General features: G+C 39.1%; 1 protein-coding gene across 11 annotated transcripts in view; it reads right to left on the reverse strand.

The window, feature by feature from the left end:
* The window catches only part of macf1a (microtubule actin crosslinking factor 1a), a 577,816-nt gene that overhangs the window by 79,645 nt on the left and 477,965 nt on the right, over positions 1–20,206 (reverse strand). For 10 of the 11 annotated variants that reach the window (XM_070899169.1, XM_070899162.1, XM_070899161.1 and 7 more), the window contains 7 exons: positions 19,939–20,105; positions 14,581–14,740; positions 11,144–11,470; positions 9,870–9,954; positions 5,865–6,106; positions 5,522–5,728; positions 448–567 (listed from right to left, as the gene is read on the reverse strand). In XM_070899169.1, the coding sequence (XP_070755270.1) occupies positions 448–567; positions 5,522–5,728; positions 5,865–6,106; positions 9,870–9,954; positions 11,144–11,470; positions 14,581–14,740; positions 19,939–20,105 (1,308 nt within the window). The remainder of the gene's footprint in view (positions 1–447; positions 568–5,521; positions 5,729–5,864; positions 6,107–9,869; positions 9,955–11,143; positions 11,471–14,580; positions 14,741–19,938; positions 20,106–20,206) is intronic. The other variant, XM_070899164.1, reaches the window with a different exon arrangement.

The following is a 20,206-nucleotide window of genomic DNA, read 5'->3' on the forward strand; positions in this document are numbered from 1 at the left end:
GGAAAGAGGAACAACGCTATCTTGGAGCTGTGAATGAAATGGAAGGAATTAAACTGCATTAACAGAGACGTTACATTACGTAATTCTCTTATCCTTTATAATTACTATTAATGTTTCCTGGTTGTTTCTTTTTGCCTTGGTCAAGACACTCTGATTGCCTATAGTTGCCATGGCCCTTTTTTCCCCTCGAGAATTATGACTTTTGACTGAAGGGAAAAACCAGTTGAGAAAAAACAGTAATTAAGAGGCAAGAAAGTGATAATAAAAACTCCTGTTCAATAGGTTATATTATAGGACATGCAGCAAATAAAACTACATTGTGAAATGCAGAGATAATTTGGGACAAATGTTTTGTGTAATAAAGTGCAATTTTTGTTTCAAGGATACCCGTATAAGTGGATTATATCAGATACGAGTACTGCACCACATCATACACATTATTCCTACCTTCTGCACCTGCAGTTGAGCTGTTGTCTGATCTTGTTCCAGCCTTATCGGACCCAAGGCTGTCAACTTTCGCATGGTTTCTGCCACCCAGGTAAGCTCGGAGTCAGCGGCCTGCTCATACTAGCAGAAAGGAGAAGCAGCAAGGAACATTAAGGAAACAAAGCAGACACACAGCTGTACACACAAACACACAGACAGAAACAATGCAGAGCCCGGAACACAGGTAGTGCCAGAAAAATCACAGTGAGTAAAGTCACTCTGACCCTCAATTAAATAATGTAATGATCATTGCTTATGGTAGTTTCACAACTCCAGTACAAAAGCAGCAGTGTGATAAATTATGGACTTGTTCAGTGCAGTTGTGATGCACAGTAATATACTCTTACTAGATGCAGGGAATGTTCATTAAATTTACCAATTGATTTGTTTTCATTTTATTGATTTTGAAATAATGCAAATTAATTCTAATTTAACAAAAATGAAATGTGAAAATTAAAAAATTGTCCTGTGCATACTGACACCAACTGTTTTGAATTGCAGACCAGAAGAATATATTTATTGGCACTCAAAACCTGTTTGAAAAAACACATTTGAATGCTGTTTTACTGTATTAACGTTTGACATCACCAAATAGGTGATTTTGATTCCAGAGAAGGCAAGCGGGAAAGGATAGAGGAAATATTCAGCAACACTACAAAATTGTCCAAGAATTTAACCGTCTCCTATGTAGCAGCATTTTAAACAAGCTTTTCCTGGGTCTCAGAATATACTGAGCTCATTCAGCACGCAGCAGTGTGAACGGTAATTATTTTTAGATTTTTGGTCTCTGCCTCGACAACGCCATAATGCAAAGCATTCTATGCCCTAAAAACCAGCTGAGTAAAATATTTCTTCTACCTTCTCTCCTCAATCTCGAGGTTTTTTTTTTACATTGGTGACCAGAGGAAATAGTCTTTCCATTATCACCCTATCAAAACCATTCATAATTTTAAAAAGCCTCAACTAGTCTTTTCTTTGCCTTTTCGGCTCCAGTGAAAATTGTCCTAATATTTAATGTCTCTCCTCGTAATTACAGTTTCTCATCCCAAGTATAGTTCTGGATAAGATCAAGAGCTCACCAAGAGGGTTTATTCTTTAGTTTATCAAATGCCACCATTTATCCACGAGGTCCATGAAAAAACTACTTGTTAACTAGTGCAAATCTACACTTCGGAAACCAACAAAGCATGTGATGGCAACAGACTATTTCTCCCAATCCGTCTCAAAATAATTAAGTGAAACTGTACAATATCCATCCAACCAACTATATTAATATCCATCCCTGCGTTCAATTGCATTACATTACAGGTCTCAGCAGTTCAAGATACTCTGTATACTAAAAATGTTTTGATCATTCTTATCCAGCCTTATCCTTAAAACCTCGAGTCCTGTTCCCAACTCAACATTTATTCAACCTATGCTTTTCGGGAGTTAACTGTCAACATTAAGTGCTATTGTGGAGAGTCTGTTCCCTACAAGTACCACTCTGAGAATGATAACTTCAGATTTCTAGTCTGACTGAACTTGAAGCAATCATACCTTCTAGTGCTATGCTCATAATTTACACTAAATAGCCTGCTCACATCTACATGTCCTGATCTACGTATGAGCATACAATAGTGTCACGTGTGAATGTGCTTTCTTGTGAATCCAATTGAGAAAACAAGAATTGGGAAGGGAAGTGTCTCCCTTTGTCAGCTGTTCACACTGGCCCACGTTCATTCATGTTAAATAGGAGAGGGTTAAATCTTTTTCAGGGCACATTTGATACTGCAAACTCAAACAGCGACATTTAAAAGTAATGCAGGGTAAGAGTTATTTAACATTTTTTTTTAAAAACATGTCAAAATTTGCAGGGAGATTGCATCAGATATTTTTTGAGCAATTCGAATGGATTTTAATAGTTGCAAAATAACCCCTACCCTTGCTACAGCACAAAATATCTGCTCCACTGGTACCATTAAAAATGTAATAAGTGGCATTACCCTCCATGAGGGACACGGCATGGCAAATTCACCATTAATGCACTGCAAAAGTTAGGCACATTTTGGAATCTATATTATATTCTGCAACAGCTTAAAAATGTTTTTATTTCAAACCTGTAAACATTTTCAAGCATACAGGAGAGTGCAAGGACTCAAGTTTATTTGATGTGGTTCTTCAGAAGGTGGAAAACATGAGGTTTAATAGTGGAGAAGTTTGCAATTGAAAAATCAAAAAGCTCATGAAAAGATGGCAACACAAAACCATAGCCAGGTTTAACCCTTTGAGTGCTGAATTTTTAAATGGCATTCTGCACGCCATGTTTCCCATTTAAATTTAACAGACTTAATCTGTAGATTATCAGTCACGTGCAAAATTGTACTTGAAAACAGGAGGAAAAATTGGAAAGAATTCTCAATACCTTTGCATGCTAATTATATTAAAAACATTTTTTGAGATGCAAAGGAACAATCCCAGTCCTTAAAGGGTTAAACAATACAATAACAATAAAGAGCTTCTGACAAATAAGTGTAGTGAAGTCTACTTTACAGCAACTAAGTTATAGGCAAACAGTTATTTATTTGAGTAGTGAAATGTGCTGAGTGCTGGTTTTATGACCGGTGAGTTAGGATCATATAAATCATCTGATTTATATAAATCAAACAGTCACGCAGTGTAAACAGAGTATATATAAATCAGTGGTGGTTTACAAATATTAGGCCACATATGACTGGTGTCTGATAATTATGAATGACTGTTTGGAAACATGTTCAAGTGTGCAAATATGTATAGGATTTAAAATAAAGTATTGAACAAAACCACATTTGGTAAAATCCATCTCACCATTCTTTGAACTTCATGTTACTAACTCCTCCCAACATAAAGCTGGCAATATCTACCACGGACATAACAATTAAATAGTGTTTAACCCTTTCTTTCATAAATACTACTGTACTGCAAAGATAAATCCAGTGAATTGACTGAAACTAAGTCATAGTGGGTGTGACAACCACCAATTGGCACCTGCTTTCCCAATATGAAAACAGACAGTGGCCTAGATTTTCTGATCATATTGCTGATGATAACACAATCATTTTAAATAGGTTACCATCAACATTATGGTTGCAAAAAAACGAGACCAATATCTTTACAAATAATTAAGTTACTGCTTTCAACTGTAATGCTCAGATTAATAATAATATATTTGATGCAATTTTCAAAATCATTCCATCTCATCATTGGACAACGGCTGTGACAGTAGAGGAAACACTAAATCAGGTGGAGTTAAATTGTAATATGGGCTTTTTTTTTTTTAAGTAGGATGCATTGGCCAGGTTCTGGAGATCCTCTAACTCATGAAAACTTGACACTGTCATTTGGGCCATCTTGTTGGATTGTACCATTCTTGAAATTCTGCAAACCATTGTAAAGTAGGAACTCTCCTCGATCACTTAAATGTACTTTGGAGCAAGGAAACTGCAACGCAATGATTTTTTGCACCATGCATCACACAAACATCCAGTTTTTCCCCATAGTGTTACTGCAAAGGTCACAGAACCCACACCGTCATATATTTCCAGAAGGTTGATGTACATGCACGCACACAAAAAAAATTACATCTTTAAAACAATCACATGACTAAACAAGCAGTTTTGTAGTTACTTTTCTTAGGGTGTGGGGAAGTTGTCTCTGGTTGCCATGGATAGTGACATCACAGCAGCTTGCATTTATGTAGTGTGTTTAACATAGAAAAATGCCGCACGGTGCTTCACAGGGGTGCAAGGTAAACAGACACCAAGCCAAAGAGGGAGAAATTAGGATAGGTGAAAAATCTTGGTAAAGAGTTGGGTTGAAGAACTATCTTAAAGAAGAACAGGCCAAGAGAGGATTGAAGTAACCGAGTCCAGAAGACTGGAATAAAGGTTTCAGCAACAGATGGATGAAGGTAGGAGCAGAAGTGCGCGATATTGCAAAGTTGGAAGTCGGCAGTATTTGTGATGGAGAGGATATGGGGTTGGAAGGTCAGCTCAGGGACAAACACATTATTTTTGAATGCATTTATAATGTCATTACACATAGCGCATGGGACAATTTTTCACTCTGAATGTTCATGATCATGTTAGAATACTAATAGCTTACAGGATCTATATTAGACAGGTTATTGTTTGCACTGACACACTAAAAGGCAAAGAGCCATTTTTAAATCCATTTTCTCCTCTTCCTCGGACTTCTTTACATTGCAATTAGTTTCTTGCTGAGCGAAGGTGCAATCTGCTCCCAAGCTCTCGCCAAAGCCACTTAGACTTTCCTTTATTCCCAAGGAGAAGCTCCTGGCCTCTCTTACTGCCTTCCCACATTATTTCTGCTGAGATTGGCAGCTCAACTTGTAGAAGCCTTCGACAAGAATCTTCATCCCATTACTCTATAAAACAGTGTTCTAGGGATTTGGGTACAATGAACTTAATTTGATCACAAGTTTACAGTAAAGATCCTATTAGGAATGACAATGTCCAGTGTCTGGACTGTCTAATGTCTAGCCCTTCAAACCTGTTGTCACAGATGTGCATTAACCTAAGTGTCCAAGTATCTTGTCTTTGTGGGCTACTTAGGTGCAGTCCATTTTCCCCATGTGCCATATATAAATTTTAAATGCGTGTTCCCATTAATTTGCAGATATATCAAGTTGCTGATATGAACACATTTTAGTGTTGCGATATAGGATTTATCCACCAATGAGGCAGCGCTAAGAACAGACCTACAAAATTTCAACAGAACAAAGCAATGAGTAAGAAATACAAGAGCAAGTGGAAAGGAGTTGCCTCGACTTCATGGGCCAGACCTCCGAGGCTCATGGGCCATACAGCTTATAATTTGGACAATCCTGTGTATCAGGCATTAGCTTACAATCCCTGTTCAGACTTGTTTCCACGGTCAGTGTTTGTAGTATTCAGTAGGGTAATTTCACTTAGGCTTTAGAACATCTGGATACTCATACTTTGCAGGCTAGAACTGTTGCAAAAACATTTCGATGTATATTTCTAAGACAATCTACCTGTTGTGACCTCTGAATGGCAGCATCTATTGCTTCGACCTTGTGTGTGACAGTGTCGCTGACGGTTTTGTATCGCTCATTGGCTTCTGCCACCTGTCGATCCAGACCCTCTCGCGCTCTCCATGGTACCAGTTCCAGTAATGCATTGCTCACTTCATTAATTGTGTCCAGGACCAGCCTGTATTCCATCACTTCCTTCTTTAATTCCTGAATATTAAGCATACGAGTTTAATATTCAGTTAAGCAAAACAGATTGCAGTATTTAGTTGAATATGTCGGATTACAAGCCCTTCCTCTCAGAGCTCACTTACACAGATTCTGAATGTCTGACTGCTCTGCTTACCTTCTGTCTCTCATGAACCTGTGGAATCTGTTCTCCAACTGGTGACTGTGGAGTACCTGCAGCAAGCTCAGCCTCCACAGAATCAAGCCAGCCACACAGCTCTTCATTAAAGGATTGGAATTTTGTGGCAAGTTGCAGAACCTGCTCTAATGTTTTCAGTGCTCTGGAACTGGAAGAAGTAATTTCTGCATAACGGTTCTTAATACCATCCAACTTCTCCTGAATTATTATCACTTCTTCACCTGAGGAAACAAATATCAGTGAACAAAATATTGGGTGGTTACACACAAAGAAATAGGAATATGTTAATATTCAATGAACTAAAAACATACGTTTAAAGATTCATCACTGTTAATGTTAACTCAGTCTTAATAGTCACACTGTCAATACTCTAATGGACGAAACAGACATCTAAATATACATTAAACATTTCTAAGCAGCAGTAAATTTACCAATATGTTGCAGCAGCAGGTAATAAACACACTACAGTAATCTCTCAACTTTTTTAGAAAAAGTTGCTCTAGCATCCACTCAAAAGGAAGAAAATCTCCAGTTTGAAGCACTGTAAAATCTCAGCTACAAAGACCTAATGGTGGATTTTGCACAGACACAAGTTCAACTTAATTTGCTGGACTCCCTGCACACATTTGACAGCTCAAATATCCATTTATCTAACTTATTGACTCCTCTAAGTGTTTAAAGCCTACTTCTATAAACTAATTAAATATTTACAAAGTAGTCTGCTGCTGCAACACATCATCAACTATGACGGCAAATAAACATCACATTACCCAATAGGGTTTAAATAAACATCCATGAACAATCCAAAAGAGGAGTTAATAATATAACTACTGAATGTACAGCAATGGTAATATTTAGTCAATGCAAATAACTAAGATCTCCACTGTAAAAACACACATGATTTTTAAATATATATTTATTTGGTGATATTTTGCTTTACTTTTGTGAATGCACTAGGAAGCGAGTATCTCTTTTAAACCACAAAAATAATGGGAATAAAAAATGATTGGTAATGGCATGGCAATGGCCTAGTCAGATTACAGTACAATTTCAACATTTTTCGGTGTTATATTAGCTATACAAATACCGAGGATTTAAAAAACATATTTCCAGTGTTAATAGTATGATGATCAGTAAAGTGATAAATATATGGCTAGCTTTACTTGGAGATTCATATCATATCACACTGCTGCTAATATTGTATCCTCTGTATTTGAAGTCTCTGTTATAAAAGGATTCCATGACAAAGAACAGCAGAATAACCAATTATTCCACAAGTGAGGAGTACATAACCTGAGTTATGACTGTCTTTACAAATAGAAAGTATTGGATGTTGTTCCCTATTATATATTCTGGTCCTACAACATATGGTGACAAATTTATTTTTAAGAAGATGCAACATAAGCATGGGGGGAACTTCAATATTCCCCATTATGTCATGTGAGCTTTTCAATAAAATAATCTGATTTCCAACCTATAAAATCAGGTTACATCTGTGACTTATTAGGAAGAAGTTAAAGTGAAACAAGAGATTGCATCTCAAAACCAACCAACCACTAACATGGCATGTATTCTCACTATATCCATTTTGCACAGTTTCCCCCTGGAGCTTTGTGTGTTTGATTTATTACAAATAACCTAGTTGTTCTGCAAAGTCAGGGCAAAGTGATTGAATGTGGGAACAAGTGGTAAAAATATTCCATTTAAAAAAAATTTCATACGATGACTAGAAATTGATCAAATCATGCAGTGCACGGTTTTGGACTAATACAATTTCTCATCTTGCTCTTAACCTTTGTGCTAGTACATCAAAATTAAGTGTGAGAACGAGAGCTTTGTTTTTAATATAGAAAACAGGTTTGTTTACCAATGGACGAGACGAGAAAAAGAGCAAAGTAAAATTGATCAGTTGGGTTCCTTCCCAAATCACTCGAGCACATTTAAGGTTGGCAGACAGAGAAATAGTATTGATCGCACCCAAGCAAACTTTTATCAAGAGGATAATAGCACGGATTGAAGGGAGGGAAAGCAAAAACTAAACTTTTGTTGTGGCAATATAAAGCATTAATAATAAAACAGAATTATAATTAAGTTAAGCCAACATAGTCTTGGCTTGCACTGCATTAAGCAGACAGGAAACCTCTGATAACAAAAGCAACAATGTGTAGGTTTCTTTGTGGACTGGACTGCAGAAACCTGCAGCTCTGTGATAACATAGGAAGGCAGGTGACCCGAGGACTGATGAAAGTTAGAATGCATTTGAAAAGCAGAATTGAACACCAGCTGTTTAAAAAAAAAAACTCTTAAGCAGTGCAGTAGCATTCCTATATCATATTTGGAAACACTTCACAAATCAACACATTCTATTTTCTTCAGCACACTAATAATAGAGTCGTTACTTGTCTCATGGTTTTAGATGAAGAGCTCATGAAGAAAACAAGAGATTGGCTGTAAACCTGAATGGCCCATGTTTAGAAATGTTTTAAATATTTTCTTATCTGTTCTGGCATAAGATGATGGTAAGAATGTCAACAATTAGGAGCAGCAGGATGGCACAGTGCAGCTGTGCCCCAGAGTGGGAGTAACCAAGATCACGCCCACAATTCCCACAAAGTAAGTTCCCAATTTCAGTTTTGTCATTTGGGAATACAATGCAGAGCCTTGGGAAGAAAAAAATATAAATACCAGCGATCACTTCTGCTGCTGTTGCACCTCTCCTAGCAGGCCGGGGCCATTAGAGGGAGCAATGTGTGGCAGCCCAGCCCGGAAATCGATGCGGTCCTGGCCTGCAAGACCATCAGCAGGACGGGACCATTAGAGGGAGCAATGTGCAGCAGCCCGGCCCGGAAATCGGTGCGGTCCCAGCCTGCAAGACCATCAGCAGGCCGAGACCATTAGAGGGAGCAATGTGCGGCATGCCACTGCAGGGAGCAGCGCGTTCTGCTGTAGGAAGGCGACGGCTGTGAAGAGTGCGACTGGATTTGACATCACCCAAATCGAGGTCACTGATTGCAGTGCGGGCAGGTACAGCAGGACCGGCGAGGTCGGTTGAAGGAGCGGTGAGAGATTGTTGAGGGACATGATCGGGGATGCACATGTTTGGGGCCCAGGAGCAGCACGGGCCAGCCCACACTGCAATATGTATGCGCACTAGGTCCGTGCAGCAGAGCTGGTCTCCAGTCGTCTTGGTTAATCCTCGCCACTGGACCAAGACCTAGCTCTGTCAAGCCCGTGTGGTGACTGCAGTGCAACGGCCACCACACGTTAAAAAAATCCACGCATCTTCCACCCTTCAACATGTAGTTCTGGACCTGGAATATTAGGTCCTTTATTCAAACACCTGTGAACTCATCCCTTTTTGGCGTGGAAGCAAGTCAACCCCGTTTCGAGGGACAACCTATGATGAAAGACTAGAAGTAGGTTGTCCGCCTGCAATCTTGCAAGATCATCAAGTAATCAACAACAAAACATACAACTTCTTTAAAATAGAAATGTATATCCTGAAACCAGAAAAGCCTCAGAACTTCAGTCCCCAATTTGATAGTTAATGCCCAAATTTTACAAAAGCCCTTTCTCGAAAATTATTGTTGAATCTGGAGTTTTTTTTTTTAAACTCTCATTCTGTTGCAGAATATTAAACATGTTTTTAGAGTGCACATTTTAACTCATTCACTACTAAGGATAGGATTGGGCTTTGTTCCAACTGCAATCATTGATGCCAGGAAGCTGGCAGATGGTGTCTTTATGCATTGTGCACAATGGATGTTGGTCTTTAATAAGTGACAACACAATGGCAACATGGAATAAATGAATTAAAATGCTTGATTAAAGTTTACATCTTAGAACTGAAAAAACCTTTGGTCATTTATTGTGCAACTTTCCTCACGCTAGAGTTCAGTAACTGCTGGCTTTATTAAAACATTCCCAGCAGATCAATACCAAAAACACAAAATAAATAAGTTTCGAGCATTTCTGAATTATTACCTGTAGTTTGTTTAAGAAGGGCCTGCCCATTTTTAATGGCTTGATCTACATTCTTCTTCCGGGATATAATGTCATCATTCAGAGCCTACAAAGAAATCATCGCAGCTGCTTAATAAAAGGATGGCGAGGTTTCTACGGAAACATCATTCCTGCTTCTCATGACTCTAATGCTAAGGGATTCAAAAAGGACTGAATCTGAATCACAGCCAAATGCGAGTAAAATTACAGAGCAGCTGCTTTTACCAGTGCTGAGAATGATTGTGAAATGAGCAGCGATTCCTCAGACCGTCTCCTTATAACATGTGTTTATACATATACCCCAACTCTAGTAATAATGCCACAAAATTATTTTAGGCCAGCATTAACCTATAAGTAGGTTATATCATAGCTGTTTTATGGATTATGTTGCTTTATAAGCCACATGTATGTTAAATTTAAATACACTGATCAAATAGATGCCATTCAAAATGAAACATTTTTTAAAAGTGCAATCTGCAGAACAGCCTTTTTTTTTTAGAAAATCCAATTTGTCCAGAGTTAAATCCAAATACTGAATGTCTAAGGTTTCACTTCTCAAATCTTGCTATTAAAACATGAATAATCTGCTTTTCTTTAAACTTATTACACTATTTTACTGTAAATGTTCACAGCATTATTGGACTAAATGCTTATTTCAAATGTGTTTACAATCTTAACTTAGATTGGCAAAATATGAATCATCAAAACAGAACTAACTTCTAACCATGATGTTCCTTTTTAAATCAAATAAAACAGATCCATAAAATGGTCAAGGAGTCATCATTATTGTAGCATTTTTGTCTCCATCATAAATACTTGAATTTTTGGCTACATGAATGTGATTTCATATTTCAGTCTACTTTATTGTATTTTAAAACATTTATGAACAATGCAATGTGCCAAGACAAATGGGGAAACCTAGAACTGTAGGATAAGAGGAATCAACCTAAATTCAGCAAAAAAACTAAAAGGTAAATATTCAGGACTTTAATAAGTAAAGCATTATTTGTAAGGATTTTTAAAAAGCTTGCTCTTAGCAAGTTAGGTTAGGGAAAGTTACTTTAACTGCATATTTTCTACTTCTTGCAGATAATCTTGAAACAAATGCTAAAATTCAACTGAAACAACTTAAAATGAAGTAATTGAAATCAGAATGAATGAAAATTAACTAAACAGAACATTGATGGAAGTATAGATTAAATTAACTAAATTAATACAACAGATGGAAAAAAACTTTAAAAAAATAAATGAAATACCAGCTGCTCTTTATGTTGTTTATGCAGGATGTCAGATTTGTAATCTTTGATGGTCACCAGACTGAGTTTGTCCTGAACGTCAGCCAGCCAATTCAACACCTCCACCTCCTCCTCTCCAAAGATCTTGGCATTGGCAAGGGCTTGCTGGAGCAGGGCTGCCTTTCGGCTGCACCTGTCCCTAATCTCCCTATACTGAGTCTGGATAGACTCCAATTTGTCCTCTACCATCTCCTGGTCTGGTTTTGCGCTCAACGTCATGAGAAACTGTCCGACACTGACTGCCTGTTGCATGTTCTGGCTTTGGTTTGTGATGTCGTCCTCCAAGGCCTGAACCAAGGATAAAATTATAGCATAAAGAAACAGAATTATGAATTGAAAAATTTCAACAAAAAACACAGAGGAAAAAGGAACTAATGCGTTGTATGGTAGACCTGCATCAAAATATACTCCTGTAAACTTCAACAAAAACTTGCACTTATATTGCACCTTCAACATAGCAAAACTTTCCAATGTGTTGCAATATGAGGAGGAAAACACCAAGAAGGAATTGGAGGTATTTTTAATCTAGATCATATACTATTCATGCAGAAAACATTAAGCTATAAATTTGAAATGGCCATTTTAATCCAAACATATACAAGTACTTAGTTATTTCCTAAACTAATAGGCAGTTTGACAAAGGATCGTGTTTAATGTAACTTAGGAGCAATCTGGAGCAAAAATTATGATGAACAGGCCAGAATGAAAAAAAGCTTGATGCAATTTCAAAGAAAAGTCCAAAATGTTTTTGAAGCTAAAAGCAAACAGAGTAATAAATTAACTATCATGATGCAAGTAAGCAAACATCTGTAAAGCTAATTCTTCCCAATCTAGTAATGCAGAACACTTTGATACTGCTTTCTGTATGTCACATTTCTACATTAATATATATATATACACAATATAATATCTATGTACATATCACACACACACACACAAAATACACAATCAATTCCATAATCACTCGGAAGAGTTGAGATTGGCCAACATATTGCACGCAGATTCTTTATAACTAGATACAGGAAATTTTCATGCCATTAATTTGGGCAGGGTTTTAACTTATGTTCTAAAGGTGAAATAACAGTGTATTAACCCAGACTACTAAAAGTTTATTCATACTTTTGTGTCTCACTTCTGCCGTCTACCATTATGGTATATCTTTAATGTGGCAGAGACAACTTTGAGCTGTGGATTTCTCAGACGCTCCCAAGGATGTTGCTTATTAATAGCCAATATGTGGCGAGAAACCATAGTTGACTGATCTTCAAAAGCTATCCCTATTTTGCAAAACAAAGTTAATCCCAGCTGCTGACTAGCACTCCATCTCTTTGTCGGAGTGCAATCCATTAGCACTGTAGAATTGGAATAATTAAGAATGTCATAACATTTTCAAACTGGCTCCCCAGCGAGCTGGTTTATCCAGTGAATGGCTGATCCATACAAACCAGGAAGGTCCCAGGTTTTAGGCCAGGAAGCAGGTAATCTCAGATAGGACAGCAATATGGCCCTTGGTTCAGGCAGAAGGAAATAAAGCAGGGTCCTACTGATAGTGAATCTTGTTAGAAGTTCACATGCATCAATGTTGGGCATTGTGTGATGCCCCCATGGTAAAATAGTCTGTTGAACCTCACTGTCAACACTAACACAGGAATAAAGGCCACTTTGGTGAGGCACTGAAAAGGAGCCTGTGGAACCTTACCCCAACAAAAACTTAATGCCGACAGCAGAAGAGGGGAGAAAACTAGCAATATAAAAAATGGAAAAATCTCATGAGCCTCCGAATAGAGCCCAACACTTATCTAAAGCTAGGGGGTGGGGTGGGGGTGGGGGGTGGTGAATGAGCTTCATTAAAAATTACAATTATTTTTTAGTAGGTATATTTACAATCGTTTCTTAATTGAACATAAAATCAATGGTTCTTGCAATAAAACATTAAGAAATCCTAATAGTTCCTTGTAATAGTGGGCAAATGTACACCACTTGCATTTAAGGCTTTAGCACCAAAGGGATTGAGAGACAAGATATGACAGCAGCTGCTTAATATGAATATGAAGGCATTTGCAGTCCTAAGATAGTTTGGGTAAGAATGTGCATGAGTGATACATGCACATGCATACAGAAAAGGTTCTTGCTAGGGATAAATGAAATTGGATCCGATTTTAGTTCAAACCAACAAACTAGATCCTGGCCTATCCCCAACAAAAGTAGTATTTCTTCCTTCGGCTCAATGGCATTGTGAAACCTGGCTTACTCCCAGCTTATCTTCTCTTTCTAGTGTTTCCATATCATCCATTATAAAAATAAAAATAAAAAAAGCAAGAGCACTTCGACCCTCAAACAAAGGGAAGCTTGTTTTCCCCCCACACAACATCACACCATTTGGCTAGTTTTGTTATGGTGGGGGGAGGGAGCAGGAAGATGTTGGGAGTTTCATCCCAACATTGCATTTATCCAAAACCATTGTGGAATCTTGTACATTTCTGTAAATCATTCCAGACCATTGGTTATTTTATACGCAGGGTTCATGGTGCATTCAATTTCCTTTCCTAAAAGATAGTTGCTTTTTTGTTTTTATATGGTGAAGGAGCTGCACAGTGAGGATAGTTTGGAATTAAAAATAGTCCATAAATGATTTCAGAAGAACAAAGTTAGGAGTTATTCTGATGCATTTTGTAACATAGGAATATGCAAAACATATATATATATATATATATATATATTTTAAATACAATTTAATGATAGTAATTAGAGAGTTAAAACAATCTAATGGCCCTGAATTTGTGGCCCCTATGGGCACGCATGCACACGCAGGTGTCCCACAAGTTTTAGGCATGCACTGCGCATTTGTCTAAACCCGGAACTTGCGATCTGTCACGCACACATCCAGAAGAAAAGAGCCTCTGCAAGCAGTGAGTTGGGCTATTTGCCCAACTTCTGTCCAGCAAATGCCCGTGAAATTCTTACGACTGATAAAAGAAGGCATAAGGCCTGACTTTTAAAGGACAAAAATATTTTTTTTTCAATAATTTAAACATTTAAAAACCTGTGAAATTAGGTAAGTTTATTTTTAGACCCTTTAAAATATGTAAATTTATTTTTCAATTTAAAAAAAATAATTAAATTCCATATTGATTCATTTTAAATGTGTGATTAGAAAAAATGTATTTGAAGTGTGTGTGTATTTTTTGAGCGTATGAATGGGAATACCGCTACTTTGATTGGTTGGGCCGGCCCACGTGTTCCCAGGCACACGTGCGAAGCGCCTACATCCCTGGAATACGTGGACCTCTTCGCAGGGAGACTGCCGACCGCAATTTCTACACCAATATTTTAACAACGTCATTTATTTACAGTACAATGTGACTATGAAGTTATACTGTGGAAATGCTGCCACTTACCTTATGGCGTGTAATTTGCTGCTGAATTTTAGCAGTTTGAGTTCCTACAGGTTCAGAGTTGGCCAATTTCTTCTCCCTGCTGGTCAACCACTCATTCAAGGGCTCAACAGTCTCATGGAACTGTTTTGCAATGACTAAGATATCCTCTAACTGCCTCTGCCTACATCAACATATAAAGCAAGACATTGTGATGAAACACATGGTCCCCATCTGTTTAAGTATTATTGCAGTGTAAACATTCATAAATCACCCAGAGTAATTGTTTTCCATGAAATAAAATCTTAATACTCCATTTAATATACCCCAGATTAAAACAGAACAATGTTCATTGTTAGCTCACTCTAATTTTAGCAACCTAACTTAACTGATGGAGCTGTGGGCACAAACTAGACACTGTACATATACATTAACATGTGCTGCAAATGACGACATTCATAATCATAGGCAGTCCCTCGGAGTAAAGGATGACTTGCTTCCACTCTAAAAGCGAGTTCTCAGGTGACTGAGGAGTCCAATCTGGGACCTACCGTCTGTCACAGGTGGGGCAGACAGTGCTTGAAGGTAAGGGTGGGTGGGGAGCCTGGGTTGACACACGCTCCTTCGCTGTCTACACATGGTTTCTGTTTGTTCTCGGTGATGGGGCTCGAGGTGCTCAGTGCCCTCCCGGATGCTCTTCCTCCACTTTGGGCGGTCGTGGGCCAGGGATTTATCAAGGAGGCTTTGATGGTGTCCTTGAAGCGTTTCCTCTTCCCACCTGGGGCTCGCTTGCCGTGATGAAGCTCCGCGTAGAGTGCTTGCTTTGAGAGTCTCGTGTTGGGCATGCAGATGCTGTAGTCCACCGAATGGAACTGATCGAGCCTGGTCAATGTTTCGATGCTGGGGATGTTGGCCTGAGCGAGAACACTGACGTTGGTTCGTCTATCCTGCCAATGGATTTGCAGAATCTTGCGGAGACAGCGCTGGTGGTACTTCTCCAGCGTTTTGAGATGTCTGCTGTACATAGTCCATGTCTCTGAGCCATATGGGAGGGCGGGTATCACTACTGCCCTGTAGACCATAAGCTTGGTGCTGGATTTGAGATCCTGGTCTTCAAACACTCTCTTCTTCAGGCGACCAAAGGCTATGCTGGCGCACTGAAGGCGGTGTTGGACCTCGTTGTCAATGTCTGCTCTTGCTGACAGTAGGGTCCCGAGGTATGGAAAATGGTCCACGTTGTCCAAGACCTCATCCTGGATTTTGATAATCGGGGGGGGGGGGCAGTGCTGTGTGGTGGGGTCAGCTTGGTAGAGGACCTTTGTCTCTCGGATGTTTAGCGTAAGGCCTATGCTCTCGTACGCCTTGGTGAAGGTGTTAACGATGGCTTGGAGTTCGGCTTCAGAGTGTACGCAGACACAAGCGTCGTCTGCCTATTGTAGTTCAATGACAGAGGATGGGATGACCTTGGATCTGGCCTGGAGGCGGCGGAGGTTGAACAGATTCCCATCCGTTCTATAATTTAGCTCCAGTTCAGTGGGGAGCTTGCTAAGAGTGAGATGTAGCATTGCAGCAAGGAAGATCGAAAAGAGCATTGGTGCGATGATGCAGCCTTGCTTGACCCCGGTCCGGATGTGGATTGGGTTTGTGGTGGATCCATTGGTCAGGATCATGGCTTGCATGTCGTCGTGGAGCAGATGGGGGATGGTGGCAAACTTTTGTGGGCAGCCAAAACGGAGGAGGACACTCCATAATCCCTCACGTTGGCAGTGTCAAAGGCCTTGGAGGTCTTAATGACGACATTAGACGGAGTGCAATAGGCAGCCAGCGTGAATATCTGACTGGGACTAATTGACAAACATCAGATTAAATGACCGTGGAAACGATCATCCACATTAACTGCTGAGAGTTAAATCTTTGAGTGGAAAAGGTTACATTTACTGATAACTTTTATTCCTGAGAGAGTTGTACTATGCTCATTCACATATTTGGAATATTTTCAAGTTATCAATACCATCTGGGCAAATAAAGAAATGTATTCTCCCTTTTTTGTTGCATATTTGTGGTATTCTACAATACTTAATCATCTGAGACGCTGATAAACATCTTTAAGACAGACAGCAGTGCACCCTTTGGAAGTAGATTTGGAGTATTTTCTGAAGAGAGCTTCTGAATTTTTTTAATGAATAAAGGCAGACAATCTTCAGTAAACATTATAACTGTTGTATTTACCCTTCTTTGGAGAACACGCTGTATGGTTCACACTTTGTTAAGTTCTCTTCTAACTTTTAAGGGTGAGCATTTGGATAAATGCAGACTTTGGATTTGCATGGTACACAATTTAGATGCTGAAATTTAATAATTTTAGTTGGTAAGCAGAGAAAAGCCTCTGCAGGAACATTTGGAAGACACTCTCTCCCAGTAAGTTGCCAGTGAGTCAGATGCACATCTAGTACCAGTACTGCCAGGAATCAAATATACAACACCCCTCACTATACAACCATGGATTCAGAAGAATTCACTCAACTACAGGGGAAAGGAAGTCATAAATCTCATAAAATGACACGTATTTTTTTAAATCAACCCTCCTCTGTAGTCATTAGCAGCTGCACACATCCTCTCTGATGGAACTTGAAGGTTGTATGAATGCTTACCAAATGTGCACATCTGTGCAGACATATCCCTTTGCAAATGCTTTACAATAGCTCTGTCTGTGTCTTTTTTTTAAAAAAAGGATTTGTATTTAGATTCATAGGATTCATATTAAATCTGGTGCTCAAACCGAGTATTTGAAATAGAATCTTGAAATAGGAAAAAAGAAGTGCTAATATACTCTTTTCAGTAGAAACTGTTGGAGTGTTTTGTATTCTTTCCAATGCCTACACACTTGAATACACAGTGCATTAACATAAGAAATAGGAGCAGGAGTAAGCCATACGGCCCCTCAAGTCTGCTCCGCCATTTAATACGACCATGGCTGATCCGATCATGGACTCAGGTCCACTTCCCTGCCCATTCCCCATAACCCCTTATCGGTTAAGAAACTGTTTATCTCTGTAAATATATTCAATGACCCAGCTTCCACATCACTCTGAGGCAGCGAATTCCACAGATTTACAACCCGCTGAGAGGAGAAGTTCCTCTTCATCTCAGTTTTAAATGGGCGGCCCCTTATTCTAAGATTACGTTCCCTAGTTCTAGTCCCCCCTATCAGTGGAAACATCCTTTCTGCATCACCTTTCAAGCCCCCTCATTATCTTTTACGTTTCGATAAGATCACCTCTCATTCTTCTGAATTCCAATGAGTAGAGGGCCAACCTACTCAACCTTTCATCATAAGTCAGCTCCCTCATCTCCGGAATCAACCTAGTGAACCTTCTCTGAACTGCCTCCAAAGCAAGTATATCCTATCTTAAATATAGAAACTAAAACTGTATGCAGTATTCTCTGTGTGGCCTCAGCATTACCCTGTACAACTGTAGCAAAACTTCCCTGCTTTTATATTCCATCCCCTTGCAATAAAGGCCAAGATTCCATTGGCCTTCCTGATCACTTACTGTACCTGCAAACTAACCTTTTGTGTTTCATGCACCTGGACCCTGCAATTTTTCTCCATTTAAATAATAACGTGCTCTTCGAGTTTTTTTCTGCCAAAGTGCAAAACCACACACTTTCCGACATTATACTCCACCTGCCAAATTTTTGCCCACTCACTTAGCCTGTCTATGTCCTTTTGCAGATTTTTTGTGTCCTCCTCACACATTGCTTTTCCTCCCATCTTTGTATCGTCAGCAAACTTTGCTACGTTACACTTGGTCCCTTCATCCGAGTCGTTAATATAGATTGTAAATAGTTGGGGTCCCAGCACTGATCCCTGCAGCACCCCACTAGTTACTGATTGCCAACGTGAGAATGAACCATTTATCCAGATTCTCTATTTTCTGTTAGTTAGCCAATCCTCTATCCATGCTAATGTATTACCCCCCAGCCCGGTGAACTTTTATCTTGTGCAGTAACCTTTTATGTGGCACCTTGTCAAATGCCTTCTGGAAGTCCAAATATACCACATCCACTGATTCCCCTTTATCCACCCTGTTCGTTACCTCCTCAAAGAATTCCAGCAAATTTGTCAAATATGACTTCCCCTTCATAAATCCATGCTGACTCTGCCTGACTGCATTATGCTTTTCCAAATGTCCTGCTACTGCTTCTTTAATAATGGACTCCAACATTTTCCCAACCACAGATGTTAGGCTAACTGGTCTATAGTTTCTTTCTTTTTGTCTGCCTCCTTTTTTAAATAGGGGTGTTATATTTGCAGTTTTCCAATCTGCTGGGACCTCCCCAGAATCCAGGGAATTTTGCTAAATTACAACCAATGCATCCACTATCCCTGCCGTTACTTCTCTTAAGACCCTAGGATGCAAGCCATCAGGTCCAGGGGATTTATCCGCCTTTAGTCCCATTATCTTACTGAGTACCACCTTCTTAATGATTGTGATTGTGTTAAGTTTCCTATAGCCCCATGACTATCCACTGTGGGATATTTTTCGTGTCCTCTGCTGTAAAGACGGATTTAAAATATTTGTTCAGAGTTTCTGCCATCTCCATGTTCCCCATCACTAATTCCCCGGTCACATCCTCTAAGGGGCCATTGACATGTATGTGTCGATAGACTTAAAATGGAGTAAAACTATTCGCCTGGATCTACTTTAAGTTGTTGTAAAGCCAGCTGACCGTGATCCTCCACACAGCTGCACATGCACATGTTTTCTAAAGTTACTACAACAGTAATGCAGTCAAGTGTTTACAAATCCCACAACCATCACAATAAAAACTTTACTCTACATTGACTCGGTGCAGTCAAATCTCACCATTAGTTCACATAATAGTGAGATTTTGGTGCTCATACGAACATTTGCAAAGTAAACATATGCTGAGATTCTGCAGAATTAAGATGCAGCCACTGCATGTTTTGCCTTTGATGCATTTTCTGTTCTTCGCATTTGTGAAATTAATAAAACAGTTCCTGCTTTCAAACTTTCCCCTTCTACATTTCACTTGTACAATGAAATCTAATCATTTTGCTCAACTGATTTTAATGCTGTTTGTTTTTACCCTGCATGATACGGTTATGAAGCTTAGCAATTACACCATTACATTTTAAGTCGAGTAATTACGATTCAGTAAAATGAAAGCTGGAATGTGTAATCTGTGCACAGTTTTGACTTGAAACTCTCCATGACTGACTAAGGATGGCTACGGTGGGAACTTTCAATTCTGGAAGTGTGTTTCTACAAAGTTGTTGAAAAAAACACTTTTGATTTATATACACAGCAAAAACATGATTTGTCTCTCCCCACGTGAATATGAAAGACCTTGTACCTTGCCGCAGCCTTGCTGAGCAAACCGTCCCATCTCTCCCCCAGAATCTGCAGTTGTTTCTGGATCTTTTCCTTTTCAGCTGTTTCTGCCGACTCTGCAATCCTCTCTCCCTCTGCCTTAATAATCTCTACTGTGGACCTGCGATCGTCCAGTAGTCTTTGCAGGAGCTAGGGGAAAAAATAATTAGCACAAATGAATCAACAGTCGCCAAGTGGCTTTAGATTTAAATCTCACTTATTTTCTGTGGATTAATGCTGCAAATTAACTG

This window comes from Pristiophorus japonicus, chromosome 14 (assembly GCF_044704955.1).
Source record: "Pristiophorus japonicus isolate sPriJap1 chromosome 14, sPriJap1.hap1, whole genome shotgun sequence".
Taxonomy (NCBI): domain Eukaryota; kingdom Metazoa; phylum Chordata; class Chondrichthyes; family Pristiophoridae; genus Pristiophorus; species Pristiophorus japonicus.